Genomic DNA, 22,255 nt, shown 5'->3' with positions numbered 1-22,255 from the left:
TGGAGGAGATATCTCTTTGATTTCAGAAACCCAACTGTGGAAACAAGTTAGACGTGGCAATTTCTGCGTTGGAACAAGCAGCGATGACAGCCTGAAAGGGCAGGTGAGGATGAGGAATCTAAGGCACTTTAGAGACTCACTAGCGCAAAGCTTGCCAACTCTAATTAGAGCACATTTCAGGTTTTGGCTTTGTTTATGCTCTACAAGATACACTGGAGTCACGCGAGAAGAAGCTGCAGGCTGCAGTCTCCAAAGCGCAGCATTGTTTCCCTGCGCAAAGGGGATTTCCAGCGGAGAAGTGATCGATAGACAAGGCCATTCCCTGCTCCGAATTCCGCTGCCAGAAGACGTCTCAAGTTTCAGGGCTCAAACACAGGCACCCCCCCACACACACACAGACAACAGACCACCTTACACATATGAACTAGAGTTTATGAAATACACAACTACAGATAGATAAGATTTGATGAAAGAGAGGCTGTATGTGTATTTACATGAAGGTCTTGTGGCTTCTATTTATATCATGAACTTTTCAACTGATTGTTCATCCCTAATTACCAAGAAAAGTAGAACTATTCTTCATTGCCCAAGACTTTATTTTGGTTTACTTAAGTATTAACGCAAGGCTGGGCATTATAACTCACACACATTTAATTTAAAGTCATATGCCACATGAGCAATAGCCAACATCACATCATTTGCGAGAGGGAATAATTTATAAAATGCCAATTCTGAGCAACAGTGGAACAAGTAGATCATTTTGTAAGCTGTCAATAGAACAATAATGGCCCAAAGAACAACTGTTGGTAACCTATTTACTCATCAAAGAGACTTTTCTGCCTGTAGATCCTTCCACCCTGTCTCTTCTCTTAACTCAGCAGTGACAAAACAACACACTGTATGAACCTTAAACTGAGCCCTGAGAGGCTTGTGGTGTAGGTCTTTCCTGAGAAACCCCTCATTTCATTCACTCACATTTTGCAAAGGGATCATATGATACTCTCATTCATTTGCAATCTCTGGTCTTTTCCTAGAGCTGCTTCAACCTTTACTTAGACTACGGAAAACCCAACCTTCTTGAGAAGGGCAGAACAGCACCTTAGATGCAGCTTTGTGGGCAGCAATGCAGGGAGCAGCTGAACCATTCAGACTTCAGCACAGCTCACTATGATCTTTACAGTGAGCTCCATTTATCAGCTATGTTAATGTTGTTTGCAACTATTTTAAATAGTGCCAAAATGTATTTCTGGATGTGGTTTTAAACATTTCACAGGCACCAATATGCAAACATGGAGTCATCATAAAGGAAAAGATCTGTGTTCTATCTCATGGTAGTCAAGATGGATATTGGGGAGGGGGTTTTTTTCCTTCTTGCTCTCCCCCTTCTCCTTCCTTCCTTCCTTCCTTCCTTCCTTCCTTCCTTCCTTCCTTCCTTCCTTCCTTCCTTCCTTCCTTCCTCCCTCCCTCCCTTTCGCACTGCCATCACCTATCATAAAAAATTAATCCGTCCCTAAATTAGCATAGAAAGATTACACTACCTAGTGCCATTTTCTCTGTGCAGAGGGGGGAATGCTGCACTCAACTGTCTTACTGCCAAATTCTAAAATAAAGTCACCCATGATCTCTTGAGCTTGAATGTTTTGGAAAGTGAGAGGCGGGGATTCCAAAATGTAAGCCTTCTGGCAGTTGTGCCCTTTGCCAATTGTAAATTCAATGCTATCCAAACATTCCTGGCTCTGCGCTACCACCTTAATTCAAGATGAAAGATAGATCCTTGCTGGGTTTTTCAATTGCTGTTTCTGGCTACAGCTCCCTAAATGTCTGAGGTCCAGTCATACACAAGCATTCAAAAAGTGAGATTTCAACATCTATTGTTCAATCTCTTTCACAGTCTATAAGATCCCAACTTTTTTGTTGCTGTTCTTATTGTTAACTGAGTGATCTCAAGGCACATGACACAGTTCTCCACTAAAGCTAAGCAGGTCTGGTCCTGTAGGCTGCTTAGATGGAGACTCAGCCTGCCTGAACCACTTGAAGCTTCTTTAAGCACTCAGGCTGGAGGAAAGGCAGAGTGAAGGAAATCATCATCATCATCATCATCATCATCAACTCCAGAAGACCTTGGGCAGCTTACAATATCCAAATATTCAGTTAAAAAACAATTTTAAAAAATGTGAAACCAGACATGGCAGCCGGGACTGAAAACAACTGTACCAATAGAAACTTGAAAGAGGCTCCTCAGACACATTGCCCCCAGGCCTGGGAGCAGAGCCAGGTCTTAGGGGCCTTCCAGATCTCTAGGAGAATGGATACTATATGTACCTCAGGGGGGTACTGTTCCAGAAGGCAGGGGCAGTGACAGAGAAGGCATGCTCCCTCAGTCCCATAAGGTAACAACATTTACTTGAGGGGACCTGGAGTGCACCCACCCTGCCTGAGCACACCCACCGTCCAGAAACACTTGGAGATAGGCAGTCCCTGAGATAACCAGGACCTACGCCATGAAGGGCTTTACAAGTAACAACCAGCAACCTGAATTGCACAACGAAGCCAATTAGCAGCCAGTGCAGCACGCAAAGCAGCGATGACACAGGAGTATGAGGAGAAGTGCCTGTTACCGCTTGTGCTGCTGATGTAGAGCACATCACAGTAGTCCACTTGTGAGGTGACCAGAGAATGAGTGACTGTCTGAAGTATAATTACATTCTACATTCTACATTATTACCTTATTAATTATAATGTACCCTTATATTTAGTACCAACCTTTTAAAAGAACTTAATCCCAGAAGTCTAAAACAATGTTATTTATTTAACTGGATTTCGTCCCGTCAGGAAAAGGGCAAAGAGCAAGAGGTGTCCTTGGGTGGCTGATGTTTCAACTATCACAAACTGCTTGAATGATGGTCAGATAGGACATGGAGGGAGTCAACACAAAAACAGAAGTGCCTAATAAAAAAAAAGCTGGAGGGTTTGCACTCTGTCAGAGGAGAGGTGGTGAAACCATTTAAGTTGAAAGCTTAGGTAAGTTAACTCGATGGTGATGATCTTTATTAGCTCTTGAAGGATATTAATTGCTAAGTATTCAGGATTCTTCTTCAAAAATATAGCAAGCTTTCTGCTATTACTGCTCTATCAGTGCTGACAAAGCGATGTTATACAGGAATGATTCTCTACTACTAAACTGTATTAAACAGCTTAGTCTTAAGGGCAAAGTAAAATGACACACTAAGAGATCTGGAAAAGTTTAAGTCTTTATCCTGTGCAATTTTCTTTAATCTATCCCATACCCCACACCTGTGTTGCCTAAAGTAGCTACAGTACCTGGCCTACAAGAACAACATATTACAGTAGTTGAACTTCAACTAAAAAATGTCTGGGGGATCCAACTGTAGTTCTCCACACCTCATTTATACTGTTCCTCAACCATGTAATACCTTTGCTGCAAGAGTTTCATTGGGTGCCAGTTTGCTTCTGGGTCCAATTCAAGGTGTTGGTCATTACCTTTAAAGCCCTACATGGCATGGGATTGGGTTACCTGAGGGACCATCTCATCCCCATTATATCGACCTGTCCCACCCGGTCAGGCAGAGAAGGTATGTTGTGGACCCCATCCATGAAAGAATGTTGACTGGTGGGGCCCAGGAAGAGAGCCTTCTCTGCTGTTGCCCCCACCCCATGGAACACTCTCCCCCCAGAGGTGAGGTGGGCCCCCACTCTCCCGGCCTTCTGGAAAGGGGGGAAGACCTGGCTCTGCCAACTCACATGGGGCATGAGGAGGGGTAACCAATCCTGGTGGTGGTTAACACCCTGAGGAGGCTCCCATAGATCAATAACTTTTTATTTACCATCTATTCCTTGGAATACATTATTTATTTAAGAACACTGTTTTATTGCATTTCAATTAGTATTTATTCTTATTTTTATTGTAAACCTCCCAGAGTCGCTCTCTGAGTGAGATGGGCAGTGACTAAATTTGAAATATAAATAAATAAACCAGCAAAGGAAGGTGAATTAACCAATCTCTCCTTCCCGTTATCTTCTTGCTGAGCATTTTAATAATATTCTTATTCATGAGCCTTCAAATTGTGAGACTAAGCATATTCTCCTAAGATATGCACAAGTATTTGAATAATATGCTATGAATCATATCTAATGTACAGACTGCTTTTTTCATAATGTCCCACGGCGAGTCAAAAGTTGCTCAAATAAGGGCGTCCTTTTAGATTGGAATGGCATATAAACCCTTTTAAACAAACAAACAAGCATACAAATTGTCAGAACCACAGATGAAAATCAGATCTGAATGTGAAGGGCATATATAGTGTATCCTTCGTTTATGTTTGCTTTTCATGAAATTAGTACACCTCAGAGAGTGATTCCGGTCTAAAGAAAACATCTTCTGAAATGGCTTCAAGGTATATCTTAAGTTGGCATTAAATGCCCAGGGTTCAGCAGAAGGATGTTAATTTGCTATACATAATGCTTTGGCAATTTTTTAAAACATGCACCAACTGCCCTGAAAAAATTTACTACTATGAATTTCTGAAATTATGATGATTGAAAAGATAGACCTTATGATGTTGTTATACTGCTAGCTATAATTCCACATTACTTAGTTACTACACCAATATGATCTAGAGCTGATCCAAACACCTTGCTTGCACCACGGCACAAAAGTACCCCACTAACTTGTTTGTAGAGGACGTGTTCTCACAACATCACCTTCACCTCATCACCAGCCCAATGCTGATGCAGCCTGAAGTCAATTCAAGGTGTTCTGGCGTGAAAGCAGCATCTTCCCTCAGATGCCAACACAGGACCTTCAGGGCAACATCCCACCCTGCAAGAAGGAGGGGCCTTTGGAGGCCAGCAATCTGCTGAGGTCCAGGTGGCCCAGCAGGTCTGCTGTGGGATCAACCCCTCTGTGCAGCCACTGGGCTCTGCACCTCCACAACAATTTTTGCTGTGGTTGTGAGGGAGATTAGACAGCTCACTCGCACATCCTGTTTCTTCTTTGGAGGGGGTGAGTGAGTATTGGACATAGGAATATCACTCTTGTGAAAGACCAAAGGCAGAAGTAATATTTGCGCCAAGACACAAAAATAAAGGCTCTGGGTGATTGCATTGTAGATCGTCTCCCCCATCAAGCACAAGTATGTCTTTTCATTACAGCATTTCTCTTCTGGAGGCTGGGAATCATAATATTGTTTGGTTCTTATATTTTAGCCATAGGAATATTGACTACTCAATACTCCAATGGCTAGAATTTTGAAAAAAAAATTATACAACAAAGCCTTTTGCCTGGTCTAGGAAAACTCTTCACACTGGAAACTGTTTTTTCTTAGCCCAGCCTTGGAAGACAAGACAGTCTGCTTGCTTCCCAGGTAAAATGTAGGTTCCATTGGCCCAGAGGGTCTATGCCCCTCTGGATGGGAACTGCCATCTGGGGCAAAATTGAAGGTCAACAATGTATCTGCAATGAAAGCTCAGTACAAAGGAAGGCAAAATTAAATGAATAATAAAAATGATGGCTCAAACAGCCAGCCCTGCCCTACCCTAACGGTATGAGTGGTGGGCTGTTCTGAGAGAGTGGCTGACTCAAATTCACCCAGCTGGCTTCCATACTTATTGTTTGGAGGGAGAGTCCCCCTCCCTACAGGAAGCCATGACCACGTGTCACAGCAGGGAAAATGGCCGTGGATCCTGTTCGTCCCCCGATGCGGAGTTCGCAAACGGAAGCAAAATTTTGCTAACGGTGCTGTTCGTGAACCGAACTGTTCGTGAACAGAAGCGTTCATGACCCGAGGTACCACTGTATAACTAAAATACTTGTCAGTTGAAGGCATCAATCAAAGCACGGTTATGATTGGACTGCTGTGACTTCACAGAACATAGTTAAATTCTCCACTTCAGCCAAAAACATGAACAAACTGTCAAGAAGAGCTCCTGACATCTTTTGTGTCAGAATCCATAATGAATCCAATAATGAAGTGTTCAGGAAGGAAGCAACTGATATCTTTACCTAAAAGTTCCAAGGCCTTCTTCACACACAGCTCTGAATCTTGTGGCAGCCTACAAAAAGGACTTCTGACAAGGAAATAGCGAAGACCAAACAACAAAGGAAGAAATGCCATTTTAGCCATAAAAGCAGCCTTAGCGTATAGCCCAGTGGGCAGATAACCTATATGCGTGCTTGCTTGCTTACTTGATATCTATCTATCTTATCACTGTAGGCTAGTCCTTGGGATGCGGGGGGCAAGTCCCACTGTTGTGCCAAAAATGTACACAGTGTATTTATCTGCACACAGTATACTTAGTTTCAGTGTGAAAGCAGCAAATTTTCTAGGAGGGAGAGAAACAGATAGGGATCCAGAGAAGAATACACATTGCAGTAGCAAGCCTACAAGAGATCATATGTGAACTGGCATCCAACTGAAGAAGAAAAAATGATGCAGCAGGAAAATAGAAGAGGGCAGAATGGGTGCATGTCACAGAAGATGTAAATGTAGCCCCACCACATAACCTACTGACAACAACATGCTGAGATGGAAAGGACAGGACATAGCACGCTGGTGGCTTTTGGTACAGTATCGTGGAGGAGGACATACTGCATCTTCCTGTTGGGTTGTCCCATCCTGAAGACATTTAAGATATATCGCAGTTGAGACGAGAGGTTCCCTATCTGCTAACCGTCAGAAAAACAAGGAGTCAATTGAAATAGTTGCCACTGTTATTGAACAATATCACAGCAGGATTTGGGCACCATCTCATAAACAGCATTTCGTTTCGTTTCGTTTTGTTTTGTTTTTGCTTTTGTAAGGACCTGTGCTTCCAAAAGCCATACGACAGCTTGCATAGTAATAGGGATAGCCATTCCCTACATATCCACCTTGGAAACTTCTGCCCCTGCTCAATTTCTGACTATTATACATTTCCAAGAGACAGAGTCCTGGGAGGGAAAACATGGCAACCTCAGATAGAACAGACTATTGGCTTGTGGCCTGTAAGCAGTGAAGGTTGATGGAGAAGTGCCTTGCTTCTGTGAATGTGGAACCACTGGCTACTTGCCTCGGGAGAGAACTGGAAATTGTAGTGAAGTATAGCAGCTATAATAAATAAATCAATGACTGGGCAGTCATAAAGCTTTGACTGATACATGTTCCAGAAAAGGTGCCACCAGCAGTGTCTGATCTAACTTTATCTTCCATGCCTGATATCAGTATCTGGATATTCACCTACTGAGGAAGATAACATAGTCGCTGAGCCAATACTCATCCAATCCATGTAAAAACTGCAGTAAACCTCTGCCTCTGGTTACCACTTCTCATACCCTCATTTATGACTCTGTAAGAAAACAAATCATGAATAATTCAGCAATAGTTCTAGTTAGTGAAGCTCACTGCTTGATGCTCATCAACCACAAAGGCTGTGCTTGTTGTAGGTTTCCTTTCTGGGTGGGGAGAGTTTACATGTACTGGGGAAGGATGAAGTTTTGCCCCACATAACTTCCCATGTCCATCTATGCTCTGTGCCCCATCTGCAAGAAATGGCTACATATGAGATTTAAGCCACAACAGTTTTGCCACTTGGTTAAAAAAAAAGTGGAGGAAACATGGTGGTCGCAAATTGTAGATGTTCTGGAAATCTTGGGACACTTAAGGCAGAGGGTATTTTAAACCTAATAAGGTTGCTTATCCTGCTTTGCTCCTGTACACCCAGCTGCAGCAGCAGAGCAGAGGCTTTTGGTGAATGTGTCTACGATCTTACAAAGAACTTGTAAGAGTTCTGAGCAAAGACTATTGTTATTCATTTGCTCTTATGAATTTGTTGTCGTCTTGGCTCTTCACTGCTTTTGGAAAGGGTCCCCTTTCACCAAATATCCTATCACCACAGTTCTTTCTATGAACTCTAGGCTTGAGGCAGAATAAAGTAGATCCAATGTATTTCCTTGCAGAATCCTGCATGCTCTTTGGAAGGTTAGTGCCCAAGCTAATCATAATCCTAATCTTATGTATTGGGGAGCGAGAAGGAGAACAAGCAAGGTACCATTAGAATCAGTCATTTAGCCATTTTCTTTTGTTGCAATAATACCGTACCATCACCACATTGGGGGAACATTTTTTGAGTGAGGGGAGAATTTCATCCAAGTTTCAACTCCCTCCCCACTATGCCTGCTTCACCAATGTTTGGTCTTCCAACTTTTTTATACTGCAGATGTAATAGTAATACAATGTTAGGTGAAATTCACAAGGCATTCTACCAGTAGTGACATTTATTCCAGTCCAGTAGCCATTCTCAAGTACAGAATTATACTGTATGTATCTCATATAGCATAAATCATTGGTAACCCAAACTGTCACAGTCTCACTTCCCATAGATGATTGCATCATGATAGATTGATAAAGAGCAGCATAAACTAGAATCATCATCGTTTTATCCTGCAACTATGTAAGCAAGAAAAATGCACATTGTGGATCCCTGCTTGGCTTATCAATGCATTTATTTTGTGAAGATAATCTATGACGTGGTGGTAGGGTCTCCAAAATCCCCTCCACAATTCTATGAACTGTCTTTCTCTGAATAGAGTTCTCCAAGCGGTGGGGGGGTTGTAACTCCCGAAATTCCCAATCACATCGTTCTAGTTTCTGGGAGATAGAGTCCTAACATATCTGGCAGATTGTAGGCTGGGAAAGGCTGTTATATATCTAAGCTGCAGAAATCCTGGAAGACATCCAACTTTGACTGTACACAACTTTGTTTAGTATGCTAAGATGAAATTCTTGCACAACAAATTAAGATCCATTTGATGACACCTGTCTAACATGAACATTTGCTGGATGTGTCCTAGCAGATTATTCCCCAATTAGTTCAAGGCTTCTATTAATAATGTCAAAAAGGAGGTGACTTCACTCCTTGGATGCTGGGAAAGCCTGCCTTACTCTGAATGCTATTGCCTCCTCCTTCCCCTTCCCAACTTCTCCAAAGGCTATGCATACAGCCGGTTGAAACATGCCCCCTGTTCCCTCTCCTCTGTCCCTCCTCCCTCTTTCCCTAATTAAACTGCAGGTGAACCCGCCAGGGACTGGCAACTTGCCAGACTTTCAGCTTTTTATGGCAGATCGTAACTTGCTTCCCTCCATCTTCCAAAGGAGCCCCTGAGACCTTGATCACTCTAGCCGTGTTTTGGAGAGTGTCACCTTTGTACACTTTGTATATTATTAATTATATAGTCCCAATTCATCCTCACTAGTGCTCAGTCTGGGGTCTGGTTTGGTTTTCAACTACAACACCCTTGGAACATAGGCCATCACTGCCTCATTTTGCAGATAAAGAGTTGAGGCTAAGACCCAGTCCAAACAGCGTTTCAAGTCATGTCTGGTAGTGGGATCCACGGCTAGGCGGAGTCTGGAGGTTTGAACATTCCAGACTCAGACGAGCTGAAACAGAAGAACCACAGCCAGATGAAAGGATGCCCTCTAGGCTAAATTGGATTCAAGGTATCTCTCCTCCGAGTATAAGTCAGCACGCTCTCTCCTCTCATACCACTGACAAAGACACAGCATAGCCTTAGGGAAATCACTCTTATAACAGAAGATGTATGTGCCTAGCAGGGTCACAGGTTCAGGGCCTGGGGCTCAAATAACAGGCAGAGCCACAAAGATGGCCCAGTGTGATTCTGCCCTTCCAGCCAGGCAGCTCTACCAATGGTAGCCCCACAAAAGTCATTCCACAGTCAGCTACAAAAGGGGGAAAGTCTCAGACAATGGGCCACAGCTTGAAATGTACACAAAAGAAAAGTGAGGAATGGATCTTGTAGAACAAGCTGAGGAACAACTATTTCACTTTTCCATCCTTCCCTCCCCACTTTTCTTGTTCTTTCTTCTATTTTCTCTGTCTCTCTACCTTCTTCCTTCTTTATATTCTCTCTTTTCCACTTCCATAAAAAACAAACTTGTAACAAGGGATTTGCATTACTGGAAACACATAGCATTAATCTACATAACCAACTGTTGGAAAGGAAGTGGGAACAAAGGAGAAATCCAAGGTTTGTTTTAAAAAAACTGAAAAGTGATCCATTATTAGTAAAGTTAAGGATGGACAAACAAGTAAAAAAGTGAAGGGATGCTAAATGCAAATGACTTGAATATCTGCTTCCATTATCCCGCCTGAAGAGGGATTTCTCATCACAAACTGTACTATCTATTCCAGTGTTTCTCAACCTCAGCAACTTTAAGATGTGTGGACATCCTTGGGAGTTGAAGTCCACACATCTTAAAGTTGCTGAGGTTGAGAAACACTGATCTATTCTATGTGAAAACCTGAGAATTGCTTCAGTAGTTTGCCTTTTGCACAAGACCACAATGGAGAACACTAATGGGTCTCACTTGCACATCCTTTCATAGTTGCTTTCCAAGTCCCACAAAAAGGAGTCATATAAGTACAGCCTCATGCAGACAAAGCATCACACAATTCAACTGTTCCACCCTGCCCAAATTTCTGAAATCTTATACAGATGACCCAGAGTTAAGAATGGAGCCTATTATAGCAAAATTTGAGTTAACTATAGAATGATTCCAGTTAAATACACAATGGTTCGAGTTAATTACACAATACTACTTATACAGTATTATACAATAATACTGTTTCGGCTTACATACAAATTCGATTTAAGGACAGACCTTGGGAATGGAACTCGTTCTTAAACTGGGGACTACCTGTACAGAGAAGGAATTATTTTGTTCTACGTTACTCTGGCTTTATTATTTGTTCTCCCAATCCCTTTGTTCTGGGAAATGGAGTCGTTATTCCTACTTTTCTGATGTCACTCCATGCTCTGAGTTGCAAGGAATTTTGAGACACTGCAGTCCCATTTATAGGCAGCAAATGGACATTTTCAAGGAGATTCGTAACTAGTTACATGCAGAACAGAGAAAGACTTTGGTGGCTGGAATTTTGCTCTGTCACGTAATGCAGTGGCATTACATTACAAAGTGGTAGCACTGCAGCGTGGATCCAAAGAACCTAAGCACCCAAAAGACTCTTTGGACACAATGTAAGAGTAATAATGTTCTTGGTGTAACTATGAAACCAGGTCTGAAGCTATAAAACCCTGGTTTCTTGTCAACATGTGGAAACATTAAGAGATTAACTAACACCAGAGTAAGTTCCTCCAAGCTGAACAGAAGAAGGAAACAAGAGAATGGAAAGTATCCATCTACCAAGGTCTTCCCACAGGTGCCCGGTAGAAGCCACAATAACATCATGATTCAGCTAATGTGAATTATGTAATTTGCATCTGTTGCATCATGATGCAAATGATGCACAGTATGTGATTTGTGTCCTTTGAGTTGTGGCACATGTGATATTTGCCTTGCCCCTCCCAAGGACACTCACGGTCTTTCTAAAAAAGAACATTACCAAGTTGAATAACTGCAAAGAATCCTAAAGCATACAGGATGACAAAGAGTAAGTTCTACTACCTCTACTAATCTTTCTGATTTCTATACATATGTATTTAGGAATCCTTTATTCCTGGAGCCCATAGCTTGTGCTGTAAAATATATCAAGAAACTAAATTTTTAAAAAGGTACAATATAACAACACAATACATTGCCAGAGTCATCCAACTATGCCTCTCTTGGCAGGAAAATTCTGATCAGGTTTCTTCGAGAGCACAAGATCCCCTTGCTGAATACAGCATCTGAGGTCAAAGTGACTATGAATTGGATCACAAGAGAACTAATTTCATGTTACATGCAAATATGTAAGACCCAAACTATTGAAAGAGATATTATTATTGTTGGTTGTGCAGCCAGATGTTTAGACTGGATTTGGCATTTTTATCCACCTATCGAGTCCTTCCAAAGGACCTGGGGTAGACAGATGTTGTTTGATGGTATTAAAGGTATCACCGCAGGATGTAAGCTGTCCTAAGTAAAACTGCCTTTTGCAATTGACTGATGGTGATTTTGTCAATGCCGATGGTCTTCAAGTGACACTCCAGATGTTTTGGGATTGCACCCAAGGCACCTATTACTATTGGTACTATATTTCTATTTGCAGGTCTTTGTATTATTATTATTACTGTTACTACTACTACCACCATTGTTATTTCATCATCAAGTTCAATAATAGGTTTAAGCTACCATTTTTACTCCCCAATCCCTACGAAGTATTTCTGAAGCTAGCTGCTGAACCTAAAACTCAGGGAACAAGCATGAAATCCCATCATGAGCTAATCAGTGCTTTCTCCAACCAGTGCGAAAAATGCAGTTTGTGCTCCCTGGGCTACAGCAGCCCCTGGAATGACAAAAATCCTTTCAGCCCTCCCCTCCCCCAGGTCCATATCAAAAGAGGCAAAATAAATTGCTAGCTCCCCACTCCCATCCTTTGCTATGTGCTTTTGTCTGGCCATTTAAAAAAAAAAAAATAGAGCTGGTGCTGTGAGCAGAATGCTGTTAAGACTCCCAAGATGTCCTTCTTCCTAATGTAAATTCCAGATGAATGCTGCAGTGATGCATGGCATCTTCATATCACAGCCAGGCATTTTTCCCAAAGAGTGGCAACCATGGTTGTAGGTTCAGTGTAGGGCTTTTAGGTATGCATGGCAAAGCAGAGAGTGCAGTGGTTTGCCCAAAGGCTGGGAGGCAGGGTGAGGCAAGAATTGGAGGTAAACTGCTTATATAAACAGAGAAAATTAAACTGGGGAATTTTTTTTACAGGGATTGTGAAACTTTGCAGAAGGATTAAAAACAGGTTTGCTGATAAGGCTACCTATGAAACCTACTGGAGAGGGAGACTTGAGTTCCCACAAATGGGAAAACAGCCTGTTCCAAGCTTTGGGGGGTGGTCTGAGCACTGAAAATAAGAGAACCAAAGTGTGCCACAGCCAAGCACAGAAAATCAGGTGAGCTGCCCAAGGGAATGATAGCCTGGGATGAGAGCGAGGTGGTCTCAATCCAGGAATGGCACATAAGCCCTGTGTGGAAATGCTCCTGGGGTGGGGGGAGGAGGAGATGTTTCTTTCTTTCTCGCCACATTGTTTCTTCACCCTCAGTAGTGCAGCTGCCCAGGGCTTGATTCCAGGAGCAAGAAAGAAGCTTCTATAATGAAGGAAAGATGTGGTAAATAGCAAAAAAAAAAAAGTGAGACTGCATCAATTTTTTGTCTAAGCATACAAAATGAGGGATTATGTGGACATAATGTTTTGCCAGAAAGGCAATGATGCAGATATCCTTCAATGCATCAGTTCTGAAACTGCAGGGTGTGCAGTGTTTGTCGTGGTTTTCTACTGCAAATTATCAGCAAAAAAATACTATAGTACTCAAGTATTTTCAAGCTGCACTTTTCTTCTGAGGGATCCAATACAACAGAAAAGTTCATTGCTGCGTTTGCAAGCTATAAAATTGTTTCACATCTACCTTCAGTTCCGCCATTACATTAGCCAGAAGCAGATTCCTGGTGTCCAACCAATTCAGTCCATCCAGATAAAACAAGATTGGAAGGAGAAGAACAACAAGCTCCTGAGCCTTGAGAGAAGGGGGTTTCTTTCCTCATTTGATCAGAAGGGGAAAGGATGGGATGTGAAAGATCAGAAACAAGTAAACAGAAGAGCAAAGTGTACATTATTTTCCTGAACAGTGAAACGGTGGAACTAATGGCAGCAGCTGTCAGTAAAGGCATGAAAGACTCAAAGATCTGTCACTTTAGGTTACTAAGAACAAGACTTGTACACAACCCAAATCCTGAGACATGGCAAGATGCAGATTGCCTCCACATTAAAAAATATATATTAATGTCTTTTTCCCTTGGCCCCAATAAGAGCTGTTAATGTAGCTGTCAGTCTCTAACATGCACATATACACCCAAAGAAGATGGCCTAGCCATCTGTGGCATGGTTTTTGACTTCAGTCAAGAAGCAGAGAGCTGGTTTGCTCCCCAAGAACCACGCAATGTGTCTGCAAAGAAGCAACAGCATATGCTGCACTGTACCGTCAGGAAGCACCACAAAACTAAACCTACAAGAAACAATGTAGAAGCCTTGTTATTCCGTCATCCAGAGACATCTGATTCCTTTTTATCTTAAGTTCTCAGGCTATGAAATATATCCTGTGGCAGTGAGTTCCAGCAATTAGCAAAGCCCCGTGGAAGGGCATTGTTTCTTCCAATTAGCAGTGAAACATCTCCTTAAGAGTTTTCCATGATAAGATCTGAAGTTCCTGCCTGTCTACATCAATTTTTCTCGACTATTATTGTCCAACAAATCTGACATGGCTTTCCAACTGGGAAGGAATTTGGTATGTCCTGATACCTGAAGAAGAGCTACTGCACGACATTAGCTCATGTAATTTATCTCACCCCCCTCCAACTATCTCTGATCAACCCCAGGTAGACATTATTACATGCAAATATGTAACAAAATCCCAAAGCTGCCCAAAACTGGCACAAGCAGATTCCCACCTGATGAGATAATAGGATTTTGATTTACGGACGGACTGACTACTGGATCATTGTGGTGGACACCAGGGGCCAGGAATCCTGAAAAGCACGTTGGACTATCTACCAAGGAACATCTCAGTCTCTTACGCAATGTTCCAATCCATACACATTGGCTTTACTTTAAATGTCAGCAGATCTTTCCTGAGTTTATATTTCTGTTTTGGTCTCAGCAGTAGCAGTACCTGACTGATCTTGCCTGAGGGGTACTGGCAGACTGAGACTGGTTAGCCCTTGGATGGGAAACCACCAGGAAATCCCATGACAGAGGCTACTTTGGGAAACTGGAAAAATATCCCAGAAGAAGAAAATGATAAATCATTTCTATACTGTTGCCAGGAAAACTATACAGACAAGTCTTGGGTCACCAAGAGCTGAAGTGAGCTTGAAAGAGTCTTTACTTTTTCGTACACATATAAAACACAATGATTGGACATTGGATTCTCAGTTAAAAAACAACAACAGACAAGGCAGATGTTAGCCCACCATTTCAGCAGATCTAACTTACACTGGCTGAAGCTTCCATTTCTTTTTATCTGAATTTTTAATTTAACCTGCTGATCTTTGGAATCTGCTCTTATTTTGGCACCACTTTATGGTAAATTGTTTATTTTGATGTGAATATTTTCATTATTTTAGTTTTTATTATTCTGAGCTACTTTTAATATGGACTTCTTGGATCTTCCTTTCCTTGGGCATTTTTTTCTGGAAAGGCAGAGATAAATGTACCAAATACAGGCGATCAGGGGAAAACTCTGTAACTTAACACAATTACAACCTTGCCTGATAATTCTAAAAGAAGTTACTGAATTCTAGAACAAATTCCAATCTCACCACTTCTTGAATGAGTTCTCTGCTTGGTCTTTAAGCAGCTTAGCACCTTCTCAAAAGTTACAGACCTTTGCATGGTTGGAGATTTCACAGGGCCCCTGGGAGGGAGGCAAGTTCTCACCTTTGCTGAAGATGATGCTCTCATAGGGGATTTTGTTCTTGGTCTCCAGGCTAGAGCAGTTCCAACGCTGATCACGGAACTGGTGCTGGCACTCGTGGATGGCAATCTGGATGCCCTGAATGGCAGACGCCGTCACATCAGGGTTCCGTATGCAAACCTCTAATTGCCGCCGTGTCAGACCAGGCAGGTTCATGCAGACCGTGTTTGCATTAAGCACAGGCTCCAGGGGCAGTTTCAGGCCCAGGATTTCATTAGAGAAGGAGCTGGGAAGGAAGCAGACCATCAGCAACACTATCACCACATTCTAAGAGCACTTTACTTCTCATTATCTATCTATCTATCTATCTATCTATCTATCTATCTATCTATCTATCTATCTATCTATCTATCTATCTATGCCAGCCAACGAGCCAGCCAGCCAGCTGCCTGCCCGCCCCAAAGTTTTTAAAAAGTCAACATAGAGAGCAAAGGTGAAGATTTTGACATGTTGCCTACAGCTATGATGTTTGCTGGAGCTAACGTTATAAGCCGTGAGGATCACCCACACACTTTCAACATCCTGTTATCATCAAGGCTAGATAATTCCTTTTCTTTTCCTAATGAAAGATGACTTTACAAAATTTCCAGATTCTGTTCTACATATAAACATGTAACCATTACAGTTATCGCAGACGACTGAGAAATTAAATCTGCCTTCTGCCGCATGATCCTTCTAGCAGTTTTCATCTTGCTTTCTTCAATAATATTTTTATTTAGGAACAGTGCTCTTGAGACCAAATCTGCAGAGGCTTCAGTGGCAGCAGAAGCAGCAAAATGGGTAAAGGAGTTGCATCTTGTGAAGGACTGTCATCTGCTGTTCACTCGCTTATTGGCTGGGATCTCTAACCTCTAAAGTTAGAGCCTCCAGATTTAGAAACAGAGAGACAGCTGGAACATCTGAAGATTAGGGGAGCTTTATAAATCCTTTTGCTCTCTAACTTTGGCCACTGGGAGCTGAAAGGCAAAGAACAGCTGGGAAACAAGCCTCTCCCTCTAAGGTACTAACATCTGGCTGTTGTGGCAGGCACTATTTCTTTTCTTCCATGGCCAAGAGATTCAGAAACAGTGCAGCTGAAGTATCAGGAGGTATTTCCTAACCCTAATTCAAAACATGCTCTTTCTCAGCAGAGGATTGCTGTGTACACTCAGTCTGCTCTCTATCCAGAAACAAGGGTGACATAATCAGAGTTGACAGCACAGCTTACTAGTTCACAAGTACGCACAGAGGGAAAGTATGTCATGCATCTCTGCAGCACTGTTTTCTTATATTCAGATAGAAATCAGAAAAAAGCCATTATGCAAATAAGTCTTTTGGCACACAAATCATATATAATTGAATATAGTACCTAACTCCAACTAATTACCGTTTTCCCAGTTCTAAAGGAAGGTCATGGAGTCCAACCTTCAATACTACAGAAACTGCAGCATCTCCTTTTCTAAGACCTAAATGACAATACGCCACATGTAGTAAAATAAAGCTTACTAGACAGTAGGTTGTCTTATTACATCTATTAGTGTACGTATTACACTAAACTCTCAGTTAATGGACCTCGGTTTAGATGCAATGGACACATTTTTAATTAATTAATTAATTAATTAATTCATTCATTCAGATTCCACACCATTTAACAGATCTATCTGCTAAATCAAGGGTTTGTGCATTAAATTGTTTTACTCAGCATGATCCCTTTCTGTCAATTACATAATTACACAAATCATGTAAACTTACACAAATGATGTAAATTTGGATTTAATGGGCATCCCTCTTCTAAAATGGTCTGTTAAATCAAGATGTTTAGCATAATGGTTTAATAAAAGCCAATCACCTCAACTCACAAAACTACACATCACATGGAAACAATGAAAAGCTACTTTGGGGCAGGGTAAATTCAGAACTGAGAGAAACCTTTTCCCAGCCTGGCATTTCTCAACTCCAAACTGTCTTTTTCAGCAACCTTTTTCAGAGAAACAACTGGGCATAATTTGGGACTGGAACTTGCTTGGCAGATATGAAAAGAGGTATTTGCCCCATCACTGTGCACTCCCAGACACTTTCACCTAAAGCAGCATATCCAGTTTTGATACTACACTTGAAGAAAAATGAAGGGAAAGAGAAGAGAAGGGAACAGAAAGGAGATGATCAGGAGATGAGAAACTTAAGTCATATGAAGAGGCATTTAAGAAAATGGGAATGTTTAGCCTTGATAAGACTGTGGGAGAATACAATAGCATTCTTCAAATACTTGAAAGGATGTCATACAGAAGGTAGTCAAGATGTGTTTTCCACTGTTCTAGAGAGCAGGACATAGAATGATAGATTTAAGTTACAAGAAGGCAAATTCCAACTATAGGGGCCAAACTTTTCTAACAGTAAATGTAGTATGACAGTAGATTTAACTATTCAGAGAGGTGATGGGTTCCCCCCACCCGAGGCTAGGTAGCAATCTATGGGAATGATTTCATTTGGATTCCCATATAAGTTACACTCAGTGGTTTAAATGGTATTTTCCATTTGTAATATAGGAGAATATATATTCTGCCATGGCCCTCTTCTCAAGTTAGAACTGAGATACATATGAAAGCCACTAAAAACATGAAAAATTCCCCCCACCTTTAAAAAGTGTTACCAAATTATCATACAACAATCCGCTTTGTAGTTTTGACTGGGCATTTGTCTGTGATTTGCAGAATAGAAAGGCCCATCCATGCTCTTGTATCTAAATATCCCCAGCCCTCCCACAATCGCACCATCTGTAAGTGACTAGACCAGGTAAACAGAGAAAGAAACAGAGACACAGGTTAATAGACAAGAAGGCTCTAATTACACAGTACAGTGTTCCCTTTGGCAGTTTTAAAAATCAGGAGATCCAAGCCTCTAATAACTCAATTTGAGGAGATGCAAAACTGGTTGTAACTCCTTAATACCAGTGCTTCATCAAAGGCAGAGGCATGAAATAGTGTCTCTTCTCCCATTGGATCATAGGTTCACCACCTTTGATATAAACTGGTTTGTTCCTCCAACCACTTCTTTGAAAATGCCCATTACTCTATTTGACTATTACAAACTTTATATTTCAGCAATGTCACCAGCCATGCATTGCTGGTCAAATGGGGCTTGTTAAGTGGGGGGGGGGGGTTGATTATTTTTTGTATGAGCCTAAAGTTGCAAATAGAGAGGCAGAGAGGGAAACAAGAGAGATAAAACGCACAGGACTCAACGCATAACTTGTGGGCTTCATTTGGTTGATTGATCACAACTTGTGTGGGTCTCTGACTAATACAGCCACCCACGTCCTATATAATACAACATATGGCGCATCCTAGGCTGATTTGGGGTCACATTTCTAACCATGTAGTAAATGCACACCAAGTTGGTGAGTCCTTATTACTTAAGAAAATGAGAGACAATTCCAGATTCCTGTGGAGCATTTTTCTACACCCTGCTACCATTCTAAATGTGCTGGAAGTACAGGTGCCAGCCACAACACAGGACTACATTTCACTGTTGTGCAGGAGGGAGCCTTTGCCCAGAGGGGAATATCCTTATACTAGATATCTGCTTTCTATGCAACATGACCTTACCGACTGGCTCAAATTGGAAGCTATATCAACCTCTAGCCCCAGAAGTCCCACATCTCATCATAATTTCAGTGGTTGACAGGCTCAACAACAGCATCTTATAACAACTTTGAGTAACTGTGTCTACTATACAGTTCCCCGCATATAAAAGTCATAGGAACCTAGAGTCAGTTACTTGGCAACACCCTAAAGTCTGCCAATTAGGCAAGAATATCTCAGTCTGCTCTTTCATCTAACAACAGCTTGAACCATAGAGGCCGATCAGCAGATCAATAGTTTCATGGTATGAAGATAAGCATCATAGCTTGCAAATGTCTGCAGCTCAAATTGTGGTTAATGATACCAAGCTTACATCAAATACGAATTGCATTGAGGTATCACACACTTGGTAAATGAAGTTGGTTATTTTATTATTTCTATTCAGGCCATCAACATGCCACAGATATGAGCTAGTAAATATTAGCATAGGCTCATTGAGTCTCAATTTGAAGATTAAAACATGACCATGCTACAAAACTATGCTGGTTTAATTCTGATGGCTTTCCCTCCAAGCAGGACTTTTGTTTTACAAGGAAGTTAGGAAATTCTCCAACAGATTCTCAAACTATTTAGAAGCCTCAACATTCCTGGGGCTACTTAGAAGCTATTATTAAACTATCTGAAAACCAGTTTTCATGTGAAAGTATCACCTTCTAGCCAGCTGTCCTAATAGTTAATTTGAAATGCATAAGTAATGTTGTTTTCCTAGAAGAGGCTTACCAAACGATCCTATATACCAATTATGCTGGCCAGAGAGAAGAGATATGCTGTCACTAAGATGATGCAGGTGAAGCAGCTGCAAAAAAAAAACAAAAAACAAAAAAAACCCACACTAAATAGCAGCAAAGACATGCAGAAAATTCTCTTTGTTATCATCTGTGGTTGTACAGAGTTTTGCATCTCAGATCTAGTATCCTATGCTAGGCCTGCTCAACCCAAGAAGTTAGGTGAAAATGCACAATGCAGAAATTATCAAAGTTGATAGACCTGTACCCTACACACCTGGAAACACTATCAAAGATACCCTATGATAGTCTATGGTACTGATCACACCTATATCCAAGTACACAAATGAACAGGAAAGAGAGATCCACACAGATGCTCACAATTCCTTCAGTCCATCTTGCTAGTAAAAGTTGTAACAGTTAGTGCTGTTGACCAACTGTGCACACACACACACAGAAGAAAGGAGAGCCCACACAACTCAGCTTTTTATTCAGAAGGCCTGCAGAAAACACACAGTCTTCTAGAACAAAGATTCAAGATTCAACCAAGGAGGCCAAGATTCATTCAGCAAACAGCAAAGACAGATCCAGGAAGTGAGAGAGAGGGAGCCACAGATATACTAATGGCAACTGATTCTCGTGCCACAGGAGCTTGAACTCGATTGGAGCATGGGTAACCCCCCCCCCCTTTTTACACAAAGTCAAACCGGAGGAGTCCCAGGATCTAAATCCACATGATAAATACAGTACCAGAGAGCTTACCCTTCAACTGTACCAGAAGATAAGAAAAACACATTGTAGGACCTTTGCTCAATATCTGGTTACAGATACATAAGAAATCAGAATGACTAAAGAGCTTATATTTTAGAGAAAGAGGATCACAAGCACAATGCCATAGTGTAATTACAAGAAAAGGTGAACTCATGCCCAAGCCAATGAGAACAGTGTTACACAGACCTAGAATTAGGTTCCCTCATAGCCATTTTGGACCACCGCTTGTCCTTGCAATCCAATATACCACCCTTCAATTTTGCAGAATAGACCAGTCTTCCCAGCAAGTACTTCATTGCCCAGATCCCTCTGTTACTGACTGCCTCACGAACCCTGGCAACAGCATCTATCTGACTTGATGATACGGGAAACATAGCCCATTCACAAGCCAAGAACACAAGACAACCATGGAAAGAGTGACAATCAGCCCTAAGCTCTTCAATCTCACTCTCAAGTTCCATCTTTTAGCTTGCTGAAGCTAGATCATTTTACAGCAGGAGCATGCAATTTTTGCTGGACCCAAGACTGGGCCAGCCTTTGAACAGCATGTCAGGGGCCACTCTACAAAAAGGAGTAGGGCTGCATTAAAATTAAAAGAGTGAGCAGAGGATAAATCTTAAATATTAACATGCGTTATTTTAACTTTTAACATCCACACACAGAACAATTTCCTTCTCCTCACGTATCAACTGATTTCCAAATAAAGTAAAAACTGTTGCTCTTCCCCACTGCCCATATTATCACATGAACAGAGATAACAGAAACTGACATAAGATGTAAGATAGTCATATGGAAGGTTATTGCTACTGAACAACAAAAAGTGAGTGTATAAAGGGACACACCTGATCCTTTGACATGTCATATGCAGCTCCTGGACCATGGGTTCTACTCTGCATCTGTATGTTAGGATATCAGAAATTAATTTCAGTCTACCACACCTCTAGAATCAACATACATGGCAAGTCATACTTTTATTAACATCCATGTTGGAGAAGATTCTGAAAGTGGAGGAAAAACAAACAGATGTGGGAAAGCTTGCAGTGGTACAGCAGCCCACCTAGAGCAAATATCCGGTAATCCACCAAGGGATCAACTGAAAGCATCCTGTTCCCTACTGGTACTTATGGGGGACACTTCCATCTGGACTATAGACAACAAGACACGGATCCTATGCTGTGAGAGAGAATTTTGTGAAAAGTAAAGAAAGATTCAGAGAGAGTACTGAATATTAGTTAATCTTTGTGAGGCTGGGAAAGAGAAAAATGGGTGGTATCACCTGAATGCTCTGCCAGGGCTCATGCTGCAGCTTTACTGCCCAACTGCAGGCGGGGGCGGGGGGGGGGGGGAGGCTGCCCTGTTTACACAAAGACCAACCCTTTTTCCTATGTAGACAGTAGAATTCTACATATATGTAATGACAATTTGCTTGCTCCATGCACTGAGGCTGGGACTCTGCAAATGAAAAGTGTGCATGAGTACTTCTGCAGCAATGACTATGGGTGGGATGAAATAAGGTGGCCAGATGCACATTTCATAGCTGTATTAAAAATGCGCTTTGAATCGCTGTAGAGGAAAGACCATTTTGGCAGGAGGCTTTGCGTGACAGGTGAACATGCTGGACTTCTCTCATCTGCACTGGTGCATCCATCCAGGC

General features: G+C 41.7%; 1 protein-coding gene across 1 annotated transcript in view; it reads right to left on the bottom strand.

Moving 5' to 3' along the window:
- Positions 1 to 15,765, bottom strand: part of WNT10A (Wnt family member 10A) — a 32,260-nt gene extending 16,495 nt beyond the window's left edge. The window contains exon 1 of the mRNA XM_088145171.1: positions 15,449 to 15,765. Within this exon, the coding sequence (XP_088001297.1) occupies positions 15,449 to 15,731 (283 nt within the window). The 5' untranslated portion in view covers positions 15,732 to 15,765. The remainder of the gene's footprint in view (positions 1 to 15,448) is intronic.
- Positions 15,766 to 22,255: the final 6,490 nt, after the last annotated feature.

Source organism: Python bivittatus, unplaced genomic scaffold, assembly GCF_059951505.1.
Source record: "Python bivittatus isolate LINGU-HERP-01145 unplaced genomic scaffold, Pbiv_v1 ctg000480_np1212, whole genome shotgun sequence".
Taxonomy (NCBI): Eukaryota; Metazoa; Chordata; class Lepidosauria; order Squamata; family Pythonidae; genus Python; species Python bivittatus.
The sequence above is the reverse complement of the archived record's forward strand: the minus strand, read 5'-3'. Positions and strand labels throughout refer to the sequence as shown.